Consider the following 12031-nt stretch of genomic DNA (forward strand, 5'->3'; position numbering starts at 1 on the left):
ATGTAGTTTTATGGTCATTTTCATTGAAATAAAATCATCATTATAAGTTGGCAAATCCACCTGATTGGTCCTGACTTCTCAGTGCCCTCTGTTTTTAGGAAGTCACTAACCCTTGTTAAGCAGTTGCCTGAATTTGCCTGGACTTCTGTAGGGGCTCTGCTGCATCTGATTTGAGGGTTATCTAAGAAGGAAAGTGACTCTGGAAGATGCTGTGTACAGGAGGCTGGGAACAGTGCTAGAATGCTGGAGGGGAGCTGAGAAGTTATGAGCTGCTCTACAGGAAGAAGAAAAGCATGTACTGATTGGTGTAGATGAGCGATTACTTGGCCAGGAGGACACTAAACAAATGCCTAGCAGCTTCATGGTTCTGAGAATGTTGTCTCAGTAAAGAGATCTGCCCAGGAGCAATGAGACTCTTGCAGTCTAGCTGACCAAGCTTCACAAAATGGTTGGTTACCTGCAAGAGAGTTTTCAGGACTGTAGGTGTGGTGACCCTTCATCGGACATGCTTTCCGTTTACCATCACCAACGCCATGGAAACTCTCTTCTATCCCAGGAGTGATCTAATGGCTTCCCCTTCTCTCTCTAGGTTTTAGGACAATGTCTGGATGTCCTTGTGATTCTGAAACCGTTTGAGCCTTTGCATGGGCAGAGATATTTTAATTGTGACCTGAGTGTCATTTCACTAAGGCCACTGCATTTGGTGGCCTAGGTTACCAGTAGGTGACCTGTGATGTAGAATTATGGGTGCAGTTTGAGCAGTACTAGTCTGCCATTTAAAATTGACTGTGTCTAGCAGCATCTACCACCCCAGTCCTCATTTCCCTTCTCTGCTAAACAGTTAATTAATTTGGTGGGTTTTGAAAATCCGTCTGTACTTCCTTTTTTTTTTGTTGTTTTTTTTGTTTGTTTGGTCAACCTCCACTGAGCACTGCCCTTTGCATCGAGGTGCACTGAGTAAGTTGAGCAAAGGATTAATGTTAGTTATTTTGTAACATTTTACATCTTTATATTGATTGTGGCTTGTAAACAAAGACATGGTAAGAGGCATGTGGCTGAATGTTTCTGGGCATAGGTGAGTTACCAAACCTTCCTTAGGATAACATTGTCCATTGACATGTCTTGTTGAGTTATACCACCTTTTTGTGTCGTAACTAGAAAGCAGTTTTGGATTCTCTTTTGGCCCCCAAAATGCTAGAAACTTTTAATTTTTCTTTTTTTCTTTTTTTTTCTTTTTAACCTGCAGGCATAGGGACCTCTGTTGTGAAATGCAATATGGCTCTTTAAGCCTAGTTGGGTTAAGGAGGTGCTTAACAAACCTCAATACAGGACAGTATTTATCATGATTATTGTCTGTAAAAAACTGGCTGCCTAGGGCCAAGTTACCCCCCTTCAAAACCTTCAAAGGTATAACGATGTTTAGAATTTTCAAATTTGCAATCAAAGTAACGATCTATAGATTACATAAGTAGATTTGCCCAATGTAGCCTCTTTGAAACATCCAAGAAGGGCAGAGGTTTATGGATTCAAACTTTATCATGCATGAGCAAGCGTCATTCATATGACAACTGCACAATTCTGTGCATCTCAAGTAGTAGCACAGGCACACTTTTAGTGTTGAATTCCAGAGCAAAACAATGAATATTGATACTTTCTCTGTTGGTTAGCTGCAGATAGTTACAGCTCACTTCTTAGTTTATGCTTTGAAACTATTTGAAAATGCAGATGTGCAGTGTCTTATCTAGTGAGCTGGCAGGGTTTGACTTAATGTGTGCTGCTGAGGTATGTTGTGATCTGCATGTTAAGACTTTGAATCCTTGCAAGGATGACTTGTCCTGCCATCCTTCTCAGGTAGGTAAATTGAATGCCATTAAGTTGGACAGTCGTAACACTTGTTTTCTACGGTCCTTAGAAACATTGGAATCTTGATATGAAGTATTATACAAAACGCCTGTTCTTGCATGCTACAGAAGGGGTTGCTGATTCTTGTGTAGCCTCGTCCCCATTACCAGTGGTACACTCCCACATTTTTAGGCTCGAGCCTGCGATAGCGCTAGTGCGTGTGTCTAACTTGCAAGGCACTATTGTTAGCAAAAAGGGCTTGGAGCACGCTCATTGCATTGCGGCCTTTTTTTAAAATTTTATTTTTTACAGCACTGTAATTGTTCGCTACAGGGCAAGGATAATTTCTGTTCCTTTCTGTGGAGCCGGGACCACCCAGTGATTGATTCAGCATAATCAGTGCCCATCTGCTGCTCCCAACATGACTCAGGCACTATATTGTTCTTTTTAACTTCTAGTGCCCTGCAAATAGAAGGCAGCAGACTCGCGAGTGTGGACCCGTGTATGAAGCAGCTAATGACAGTAGAATTGTACTGAACCCGGGGTTCAGGAAAAGTGAATTTTTTTTTTTTTTTTTTTTTTTTGCTGCATGCCAGTATTATTGGCAAGCCATGGAGTTGAATTGGCATTTTCAAGGTCGACAAATATCCTATAGTTAACTTTCTTTCATTTTGCCAAGTCTTCTTTTCTCAGTTTGCAGACTTCTGTTTTTGAGGGGTGTGGAATGTAATAAAATATCTGCTTGTCCATGCAACAGGTTGCTTCTTAAATCTACTTGTCCTTTTAAAAAAAAAAAAAAAAAAAAAAAAAAAATTTACTTGTCCCTTTGCTGCCATGTAGTGCGGCGACAAATTATGGCAGCAATCACATTATGTAAGAGCTCTGATAATAGCCTCTCTGATTACACCAGGGCCAATACTTTAGAAGGGCTTAAATACTAGCAATTTCAAGCCTTACTTTAGCAATTTCCTCACTTTGCCACCTTTTCTCAGGTCTACATACTGGGACTGGAGGAAGCAGTAGTTACAGGGCTGGAATGTCTTTGAGTGTGTCCAAACCTGCTAACATACATGTTTTAAGGAGTTTCACAAGCTCTTCTCTAATGTTTCCCCTCACTGAGAAAGGTTGAAAATTTACTCCTGGCAAGGGCAGAAGTAAAAGTTTTTTTTTTTTTTTTTTTTTTCAAGGTTCGGGGAAAAAAGTGGTTGGAGAGAAAGTGAACTTGTAAACACTCAATAGATTTTAGCATGAGCAAATCTACACATGCTTGTGCTAAAATACAAATAAATGCAGTTTCTCCCTGTACCAGCCTGTGGGGCGAGAGGGGGGTGGGTTTGGGTGTTCATGAAGAAGCGCCTTCATGCTTCCAAAATGCAGGCTGGATTTTTGGTAGTTGAAGGCAAAATAGATTCATCTCGACGCTCTCATTCTTTAAGTTTGTACCTGCGCTGCACATATATATTGTAGCTGAACACATATCCCCCCCCACCCCCCCTCCCGTATTCTGTAGTTGATAAAGCCGTTCCTATCGAACTTGGATTATTTAGATGTGATGTATGCTAGGACACCACTCTTTTGTACAGAAAAATACCACAGGAAGGAAATGAAGGGTTTCCACATCTGCTACCAGCTGTAGGAGCTGTATGGACTTTGAAGTGATACATTTGTCCCGCACAATCAACTCGACGAGGAACCCACAAAATGACCCTCAAGAAAATTAAAAACCTTGCAGAAGAAAAGAGCATTAACACTTGTTTTGAGGAAGATGCTAATAGAGAATTATAATTTATTTTAAAAAGCAAGGCCTGAGCAGTCCCTAAAACCACTAGAATTTCGTACTGGAGAAGTTGTTTGCTTACACAATGGCATATTGCCGGGGTACAGCTAGTAGCATTCAGTTGGCAGAGAGTGCCAGGGAATTAGGAGTACCTATGTAACATAGTATGTAGTAACCGAAAGCGTATAGTGAAAAATGAAATGCTGTGCTAGCTAATGTGATAGATTCTTTTCCGTTGAAAATTGAAAGACGAACAGATGAGCTGCATTTACAAATCAAACAGAAGAATGACCAGATATCGGATGACCTAGAAAAAGATTGATAAATTAATTGAGCGACGCAAATTAAAATATAAAAGCTTACTTGACTATAATTTGGATATGTAATATATAATTCTAAAGAATAGTGTGTCAAAATGAATGGGGCAATAGGAAGTTACATTAAGAGGTTTAGAGTTTAGCTCCGAAGAGACTGTGAAATGTATCTATATATTGCAGCATAGAAAAATAGTTTTGAGTCTACTTAATCAAATGATCAATTCAATTTAAACTATAAAGTACTTAACCCATAATTGACATTCTGTAAACTATTAGGCACTAGGGACGAGTTGTATACAATGATCTGTACAAAAAAGCACGGATATTTGATCTATGAAATCTTGAACAATTACTTGACTTACTAAATTAAGTGTTGACTTGAGTGAGCGCACAGCTCCATCTGGTTAAGGCCATATGTAAGATAGCAGTGACTGGCACAGACCATTGTAGCAGAGAGTGAGGATGTTTTTGGGTATGTGATCGTTTCACCAGGTATTTGAAGCGGCAAGTGGCTTATGCAACCCACCTTTGAACTGCCACAATTATCTGCTATTCGACACCCACTGACCTTTTCTAGTCAATCTTTCTTGATATACAACACCATTCCAGTTCGCCATGGACCGCCTCTTCTCAAACAAAACACACTAGACGGATCCTCAGATGCTGTCATGTGCACCATACGACGTTTGAGACAGATAGCTACTAAAGCTCTGCCAACTCTGCATCACTCACTCGCACCACACCAGCATACATTTTAGAATCCTTAAGCTAAAGTTTACTTAAACATACCACACCTTCATGCACATAACAAGTCATCACAGCTATTTACCTTGCTGGTGATGCTGTCTAGAAAAAACATGCTTAGGCAGGCTTATGGATTGCTGCTAACCTGCTCCATGACAAAAGTTGAAGTCCTTTGGCATACTAATCTATGTGCATAGCAAAATATCTTCTAGCAAGCTCAATCTCTTTTTACTTTCATCCTATGTAACCTAATTCATTACTAAATAAGATTATTTAGCAAATCTGTACTCGCCATGCACTACTGATGGATGCTAATTCCAATACCCTTCGAAAGGCCACCCGGATTGCGAAAGGACCGTTGTTCTATGCTAATGGTAAGAGGCACAATCCAGCTGCTGCTATTAAAAAGAAGCATTGGCAGTGCCAGTAGTTCCAATCTAAATATGTACTCCTGTCTCCCAACATTGGGCGGAGCCAAAGCTACTGGTTTGTTAATGCTTGTTTTTGTTATAATAGTGAGTTCGTGTCTGACAAGGTAGTATTTCTTAAATTGAGCACAATCTTCTCTTTCTGCGTGACTATGATCATTTTATTTCCTTATAATAATATATTATACCACATGTAAGTTTTTTATTTTGCATTGTTCATCGATCTAATCTGTTCTCACTTGCTGTTCTTTTCAATAATTCTGTACTTTTTCTTACAGGCCATTGACCTCAATAAGCCCATTGATAAGCGCATCTACAAAGGCACACAGCCTACCTGTCACGATTTTAACCAGTTCAATGCTTCAACGGAGAGCATCTCATTGTTGGTGGGCTTCTCTGCTGGACAGGTGCAGTATCTGGATCTGGTCAAAAAGGAAACGAGCAAGCTCTTTAATGAAGAGGTGAGTTTGTATGTTCACGCATGCAGCAGGATGAATTTGCTCCTTTTCGAGAACTTCGTACAAGGCTATGCACCAATGTCTGCTACCCCTAGCATATCCTCTCCCCTAAAACTTGTAATTACTTGCATCATTACTGTTTATAAGCCAGTAGAGTACTGATTTTGCTCTATTTTCACCTATTTTGTTCACCAACCTGTCTGCACAAAAAGTCATGCTTATTACCACTGATCTAGCTGATGTGTAAACTAGAACATTGTACCTGCCACCTCTGAAATACAACGTACTGCTGCTATTCAGATTCTCTGGTGTCTGCACCTCTTCTGGAAAAATGACCGCGCATTTAATAATTTACAGAATTGTTTTGTGACTTTGGGTTGGGTAATAGAACAGTTCTGCCATTAGTGAATAAATTGGGTCTAAAAACTGTGCTGTTCTCTTGCATGGCAATGGCAATTCTCCAAATGTTATGAATAGAGAATCAAGATTTCATTAAAGACAAGGAGGCTAACATTATCCCACCCTCCATTTCCCTTGTAAAAACCTTTTTCAAATTGCTCTACCAGAAATTTAACCACCTCTATGATGGGAGCCTGCATGGGATCCAAACTCCTCTAGGCACCAGCAAGCCCAGTTCTCCAAATTCCTTACATCATCATCTTGTTCTGGTGCCCATGACTCGATCAATTCACCAACCCTGCTCAAAAGTCCCTTAAAACATTCAGATCTCCTGACACTTTCTATACAAGAAGGTTCAACACCTTGTCCCAAACTAAAGGCTGTTCTTCTCCTTCTTCATTCCTCAGCAAACCTTTTTGTTGGTGGAATCAAAAAAGGTATTGGCCATGCCAATTCCATCATTGATCGGAGTCACTCTTGAGACACCCAAAACGGTGTTATTAACACGAACTAGGCTTTCTCTGTCCTCACTTTCAAAAGAACTCTCTGAATTATTGCAAATTGAGGAAAGGCATGTTCTCATCCCCTTCCAAAGCTGCTGAAATGTGTCCACTGCAAATGCCCCCAGATCTGGTATCCAGCTGAAATATTTATTTAACTGAAACGTCAGTCTGCTTGCAAAAAGATCCACCTCCAGTGGACCCAATTTTCCTCTATTTTCCTGAAATACCACTGGTCTAGCTTCCAATTGCTGTAATCCTGTATGTTCTTTGAATTTCAATATATCATATTCAGTTTCCCTGTAAATTGCCCTGCCTTCACCTTTATCTTGTGTTCCAGACAAAAATGCCAGAAGTCCTTTGCTAACTCTGTCAAACAACTGGATCTGCTCCATCCTAGTCGATTGATAGAGGCTACCGTTGACACATCGTCTATCTTTGTCAAGAATGTTTAACCTCTCACTCTCCCTGAAGCTTTTCAAAGCGCATAATCCTGCTGCTAACTCCCATTTGTGTTTCTTCCTCTCCTTTCTTGTATATATTCCACCTGTCTCTTGCTCTCTCAACTGTGCCCCTCAGCCTCTCAAGCTGGCATCTGTTTCAACAACAAAATCCAGAACAGAATAAAAAATTACCAGAAACTTTCCATGCTTCCATATTGTTTAACTCCCAATTTAGTTTCACATTGGCTTCCTAATTCAGTGTTACTCTATCCATACCACAGTCATTCCCTCAAAGCATCTCTTTTATCTTCTGTAATGTACGTAAGTGCAGAGGACCTGGGTAAATTGCCTGGGTAGAAGATAACAATACCATCCGAGGGAAATTCCTTAATGACAGCATGTCCTTTCTCAAAACGCCCAATATCTGTTTCCTTATCATTTTCACTTTTCTCTATTGTAGTTGTATCATAATTGCAACAGTATCTATCTAGAACCCTAAAAATTCCATCTTTTGTGAAGGTGATATCAACTTCACTTTATCAAAAACCAAAAAAAGAAAAAAGCACATCCTCCCAACAAGTTTTTCACTAATATCAATTCTTTCCTCAACTCTTCCAAATCTTGGGACATTATGAATATGAAGACAAAGTACACTATCAACCATACATCCAGCCATCTCTCATATATACCATCACTACTCGTCACTTTCGTGAAGCACCATGGAGCGGAAGACAAACCAAAAGGTAGGAGTTGAAACTGATATAACGGTTTCCCCCGTTTGAACTGTAAAAACGTCTGACTTCCCTTCTCCGTAGGAATTGTGTTATATGCATCCTTCAGGTCCAACTTCATTAACCAATCATTTTTCAACATGTCTGTCAAACTATGGATACTCTCTTTTTTTTAAATGTCTGTATACCAAATATCTGTTGAACTCTTTAAGATTTATTACTGATCTTCCTCCTTTGTCTTTTTTCTCTACTAAAAAGAGAGCTTACAAAACTCCTGTCGCTTTCCTCTTTATTAATTATTGCCCCTATTTATGTCGGAATCCACTACATATTTTTGTTGCTCTATTAGTTATTATTTCTCTTTGTTCCTTTACCTATTGTGGTTGCTCTACACACTCTATTTCGAAACCCTGTACAGTGTTTAACACCCATGGATCTTGGGTTGGCTTGTGCCATGTTTCCACACAGTGTTTTAATCAACACCCTACTCTTCCTTGCGTGGAAAAAACAAAAAATAGTATCCATACTCACCTTGTGATCCTGAATAATTATGACCTCATCCACATGTAAATCTTCCTCTTCCTGACCTTCCAGCTCTTCCTCTACCCGGTTAGAAGTTTGAAGAGGCTTGATAACCTCTTCCTGTGTACTGGTTATTATAATCGGACCTATGTACCCCGCGGCCAGTTGAAAGTCCCTTTCTCTTGGCCCTTTCAAAAACACCTCCTAAAAGTGGAAGCCTGTTTTCCTAAACGTTTAGCCAAGCTTCCTCCAAATAATAAACCCTTCGCATTTTCGCTTGGCTCCTTCTCAGCCATACCCACCTAGTTTCCGACTTTTTCTCCTTTCTGCCATTAAACCAGCATTTACATTTCCCAATAAAATAATCACTCTCACTCCATCCCCGGACTAACTCAAGATCCACTGACATGAGCCTCCTCTGCCATGTCAAAAATCCTAGCTAAAGGACCTAGAACATCTAGTACCTTATCCTGGCACTGTTTTATTGATCTTGCCAGACCTGTTTGTGGGTTTATATGTAATCTAAATAAAAAAACTAATAATTTCAGGGTCCACATTCTGGGTGCAACAGACTCCCGTCAATTACAGGTTTGAGCACTCCGCTCTCAGTACCTTTCTCATTTCCTTATCTAATGGAAATAACCCTTCATGATGGGATCAACTCAACTGGCCCCTGGTTGTGGGTGATCGCCCAGTCTCCAAACTATAAAAGTGAAAAGTGTGAGTGTCAAACTGGACAAACCGCTGACCATGACCTTTCAGGGAAAGACCATTGCAGCTTCTTGTTTCAGCCTCCTCAGAGCTCTGAGGCAGACCCTCAAATGCCTTCTTATTGAAGCGCACAGAACAGTGGTTTGAGGTCGCCTCCACTATGGCGAGTCTTTCTACTTACGCAGCCTACTTTCTGTCGTCCAGAAACTGCAAGTCGTTCAGAATGCCACGGCTCGAGTACTATTAGATATACCCAAAACTCGGTCAGGTCCCTCGGCTCTTATTACACTTCACTGGCTGCCAATAATCAAAAGAATACAATTAAAAGCACTTTGCATTGCGCAAAACATAAGGTCGGCCCGGATATTCTCAATCACCTCATCAACCCCTACAATGCCAACAGAGAACTGAGGTCTAACCACTTACTCACTTCACTGCCCCCAGAATCAAGAGAGCCAGGGGAGGAGACTGTTTGCTTATCTTGTCCACTAACCCTGGAACACCCTAGCAACCAGCCTCTGGACAAAAAGCAATTTTCTATGTTTCAGAAAGCAACTCAAAACATCTAATAGCTCACGACTCAAGCATGACAGTTCGCACTGGCAAGCTCGTCCGGGGGAGCCATGCGCTAAATAAAAAAACATAGAACATAATGGTTTCTTTACCATTCCTTTTATAAATTTGCTCATGTGCTCCACTGGCACCAGTCACCACTCTTCAAGTGCTTTTTATTGTATGGTAAAAACATCTCCTCACCTAAAGGATGAGCTCGCGCCCTAACTATTTTCAATTTCAGCACTGAATTCATCATCCTGCTGAATATCAAAAACATACTCCTGTTCCTTATCAGCCGACAAGGAACCCAATTATGTTTCAAACCAGTAATCCTCTTGTGTGCCGCTTGGGATACCTTTTCTTTGTGCGCCGCTTTGGACACCTTCTTGTTGATTGAGTTCAATTCACCCTTTCATTTTTTGACGTTATGGGCCTGATTTAGAACTGGGCAGAGGGGAGTACTCCTACACAAACGTGACGGATACCCCGTCCGCCGTGTTACGATCCCTTCATATCCTATGCATATCATAATATGGCAGATGGGATATCCGTCACGTTTGTGACAGTATCTCGTCAGCCAAGATCTCAATCAGGCCGTATGTCCTCGAAGTGTTTACTCTTTCTTAACTTCTTTCCTCCTTTATCCCCCTCCTTTAATAAGGCATAAAATTAATCCCCTGACTCCATGTCCTTAATTTTTTTTATTTTTTAACGTATTAAGTCTCCTTAACCTGTACCTTCATTCCATGTTGTGTTACTTCTCTAATAAGTTCCTCACTTATCTTAGACCCAGGAATTTCTAAACTACTTCCCTGTTCTGAATCCATATCTATAACTTAACTAGAAAAAAAACTGTAAGATCTAACACTCTAGTACTAATCTATATCAATAAATGTATTAAAAAAATGTACACTAATAAAACACTCAAAACCTTTATAAAACTCAAATACACTCTCTGACCTTGAAACACCTTTTCTCTTCAAAAACAGTCATTTTCTGCTCTATTATGCATTAAAATATGCTGTTAATGAAAATAAACACAATCTATACAAACCAATACAGTTGTTACAAATTACTTTTCTTCTTTAAAAATTATGCTTTCCTGTTAATTTAATGTTTGTGTTTAGCTTCTAATTTATAAAAGTGTCATTTAGACTAAGGAAATATTAAGTGGCTCTAAAAAACACACTTCATACTCCAACTATTCATACTTTGTACTTGCCTTTTCAGGAGCAACATTTACAAGAGGAAGAGTGTTGTATAAGGCGATTGTTTATGGACTATGATTTTCTAGAATTAAGTTTGTTTGTATAGTTTTTTTTTTTTTTTTAAAGATGCTACAGGAATGGTATTAGAAATGGGGTCTCTAGGGGGCAGTCGGATTGCACCCTGCCCAAGTAGGGACCCTCACTCTAGTCAGGATAAGGGAGACACCCACCCGCTCAGAAAACCCCCTTGGTAGCTTGGTACGAGCAGTCAGGCTTATCGCAGAAGCAATGTGTGAAGAATTTTCCCATAACACACAGTAATAAATGAAAACACTACAAACGGACACCACACCAGTTTTAGGTTTTAGAAAAATAACCAATATTTATCTACAAAAAAACAGACCAAATACGATAAAAATCCAACATAAAGTAACAAAAATATGAATCCTGCAAGAGTTACTGAAAAATACAGTTTCTTGAAGTAGATAGCTCCACCTGGGGCTATGACAGCGTCTTGATCAACAAAACCAACAGTTCAGGCCAGCCACGGCGTTGCGAGCCATCTACGGTGTTGGGAAGACCCACAAACAGTACCTTAGATTTGCTGGGCGTTGTGATCCTTGTGGTGAGCTCCGGAGAGCAGCGTCGCTGATGTTGCGGTGTCTGTTCAGGAGTCAGTGCAGGAGTCGTTGGGCCCTTGAGGTGACACATGTTGCGAATCGAACTCCAGGCTGATGAAGTCAGGTGTGCCAGCGTGGATGGCGTCGGGGCTGCGGTGCGAAGCGGGACGATGCGATGCACGGTGCCCACAGGTCACGGTGCAGGCAGCGGCTCGGTGACTCCGTCCAGCGGCGTCTGTGAGACCAGGGCTGCGGTGTGAAGTGGGGCAGTGCGACGTGGGGCAGTGCGACGTGGGTGTCCACAGGTCACGGTGCAGGCAGCGGTGGGGTCGTTGCTGAAGCGCTGTCGTCGGTAGGCCCAAGCCAGTGGTGCGGATGGGACGGCGCATTGTGACCCTAACGAGCGGTGACCACGGTGCAGGCAGGATGCCTGGTGACAATACAGGAGTCTATGGTGCTGCCGTCTGTGGACCGGGGCTGCGGGACGGGGCTGTGCTTTGTGTACCTCACGAGCGGTGTCCACAGGCCACGGTTCAGGTAGCGGCGCTGGTGTCAGCAGGAGCGGCGTCGTTTGGGATCCCCAGGCTCTAGTGTGAGCAGGTGATGTCGGAGTGCAGGGCCCACAGGTCGCGGTGCGAGCAGCGGCTCGGTCAAGTCGTCCGATGACGGCGTCGGGGAGTCCAGGGTCGCGGGCATTGCGACTCCGTGTGGCATCGGCAGGTCGCGGTGCAGGCCAGCAGCGTCGTTGGCGGTGTCAGTGGTTTCTTCTCTTGAAC

General features: G+C 41.7%; 1 protein-coding gene across 2 annotated transcripts in view; it reads left to right on the forward strand.

Moving 5' to 3' along the window:
* Window positions 1-12031, forward strand: part of LOC138259840 (WD repeat-containing protein 20-like) — a 159518-nt gene that overhangs the window by 53663 nt on the left and 93824 nt on the right. For both annotated transcript variants that reach the window (XM_069207738.1, XM_069207739.1), the window contains exon 2: window positions 5387-5569. In XM_069207738.1, coding sequence (XP_069063839.1) covers window positions 5387-5569 — 183 coding nt within the window. The remainder of the gene's footprint in view (window positions 1-5386; window positions 5570-12031) is intronic.

Source organism: Pleurodeles waltl, chromosome 9 (assembly GCF_031143425.1).
Source record: "Pleurodeles waltl isolate 20211129_DDA chromosome 9, aPleWal1.hap1.20221129, whole genome shotgun sequence".
NCBI classification, from domain to species: domain Eukaryota; kingdom Metazoa; phylum Chordata; class Amphibia; order Caudata; family Salamandridae; genus Pleurodeles; species Pleurodeles waltl.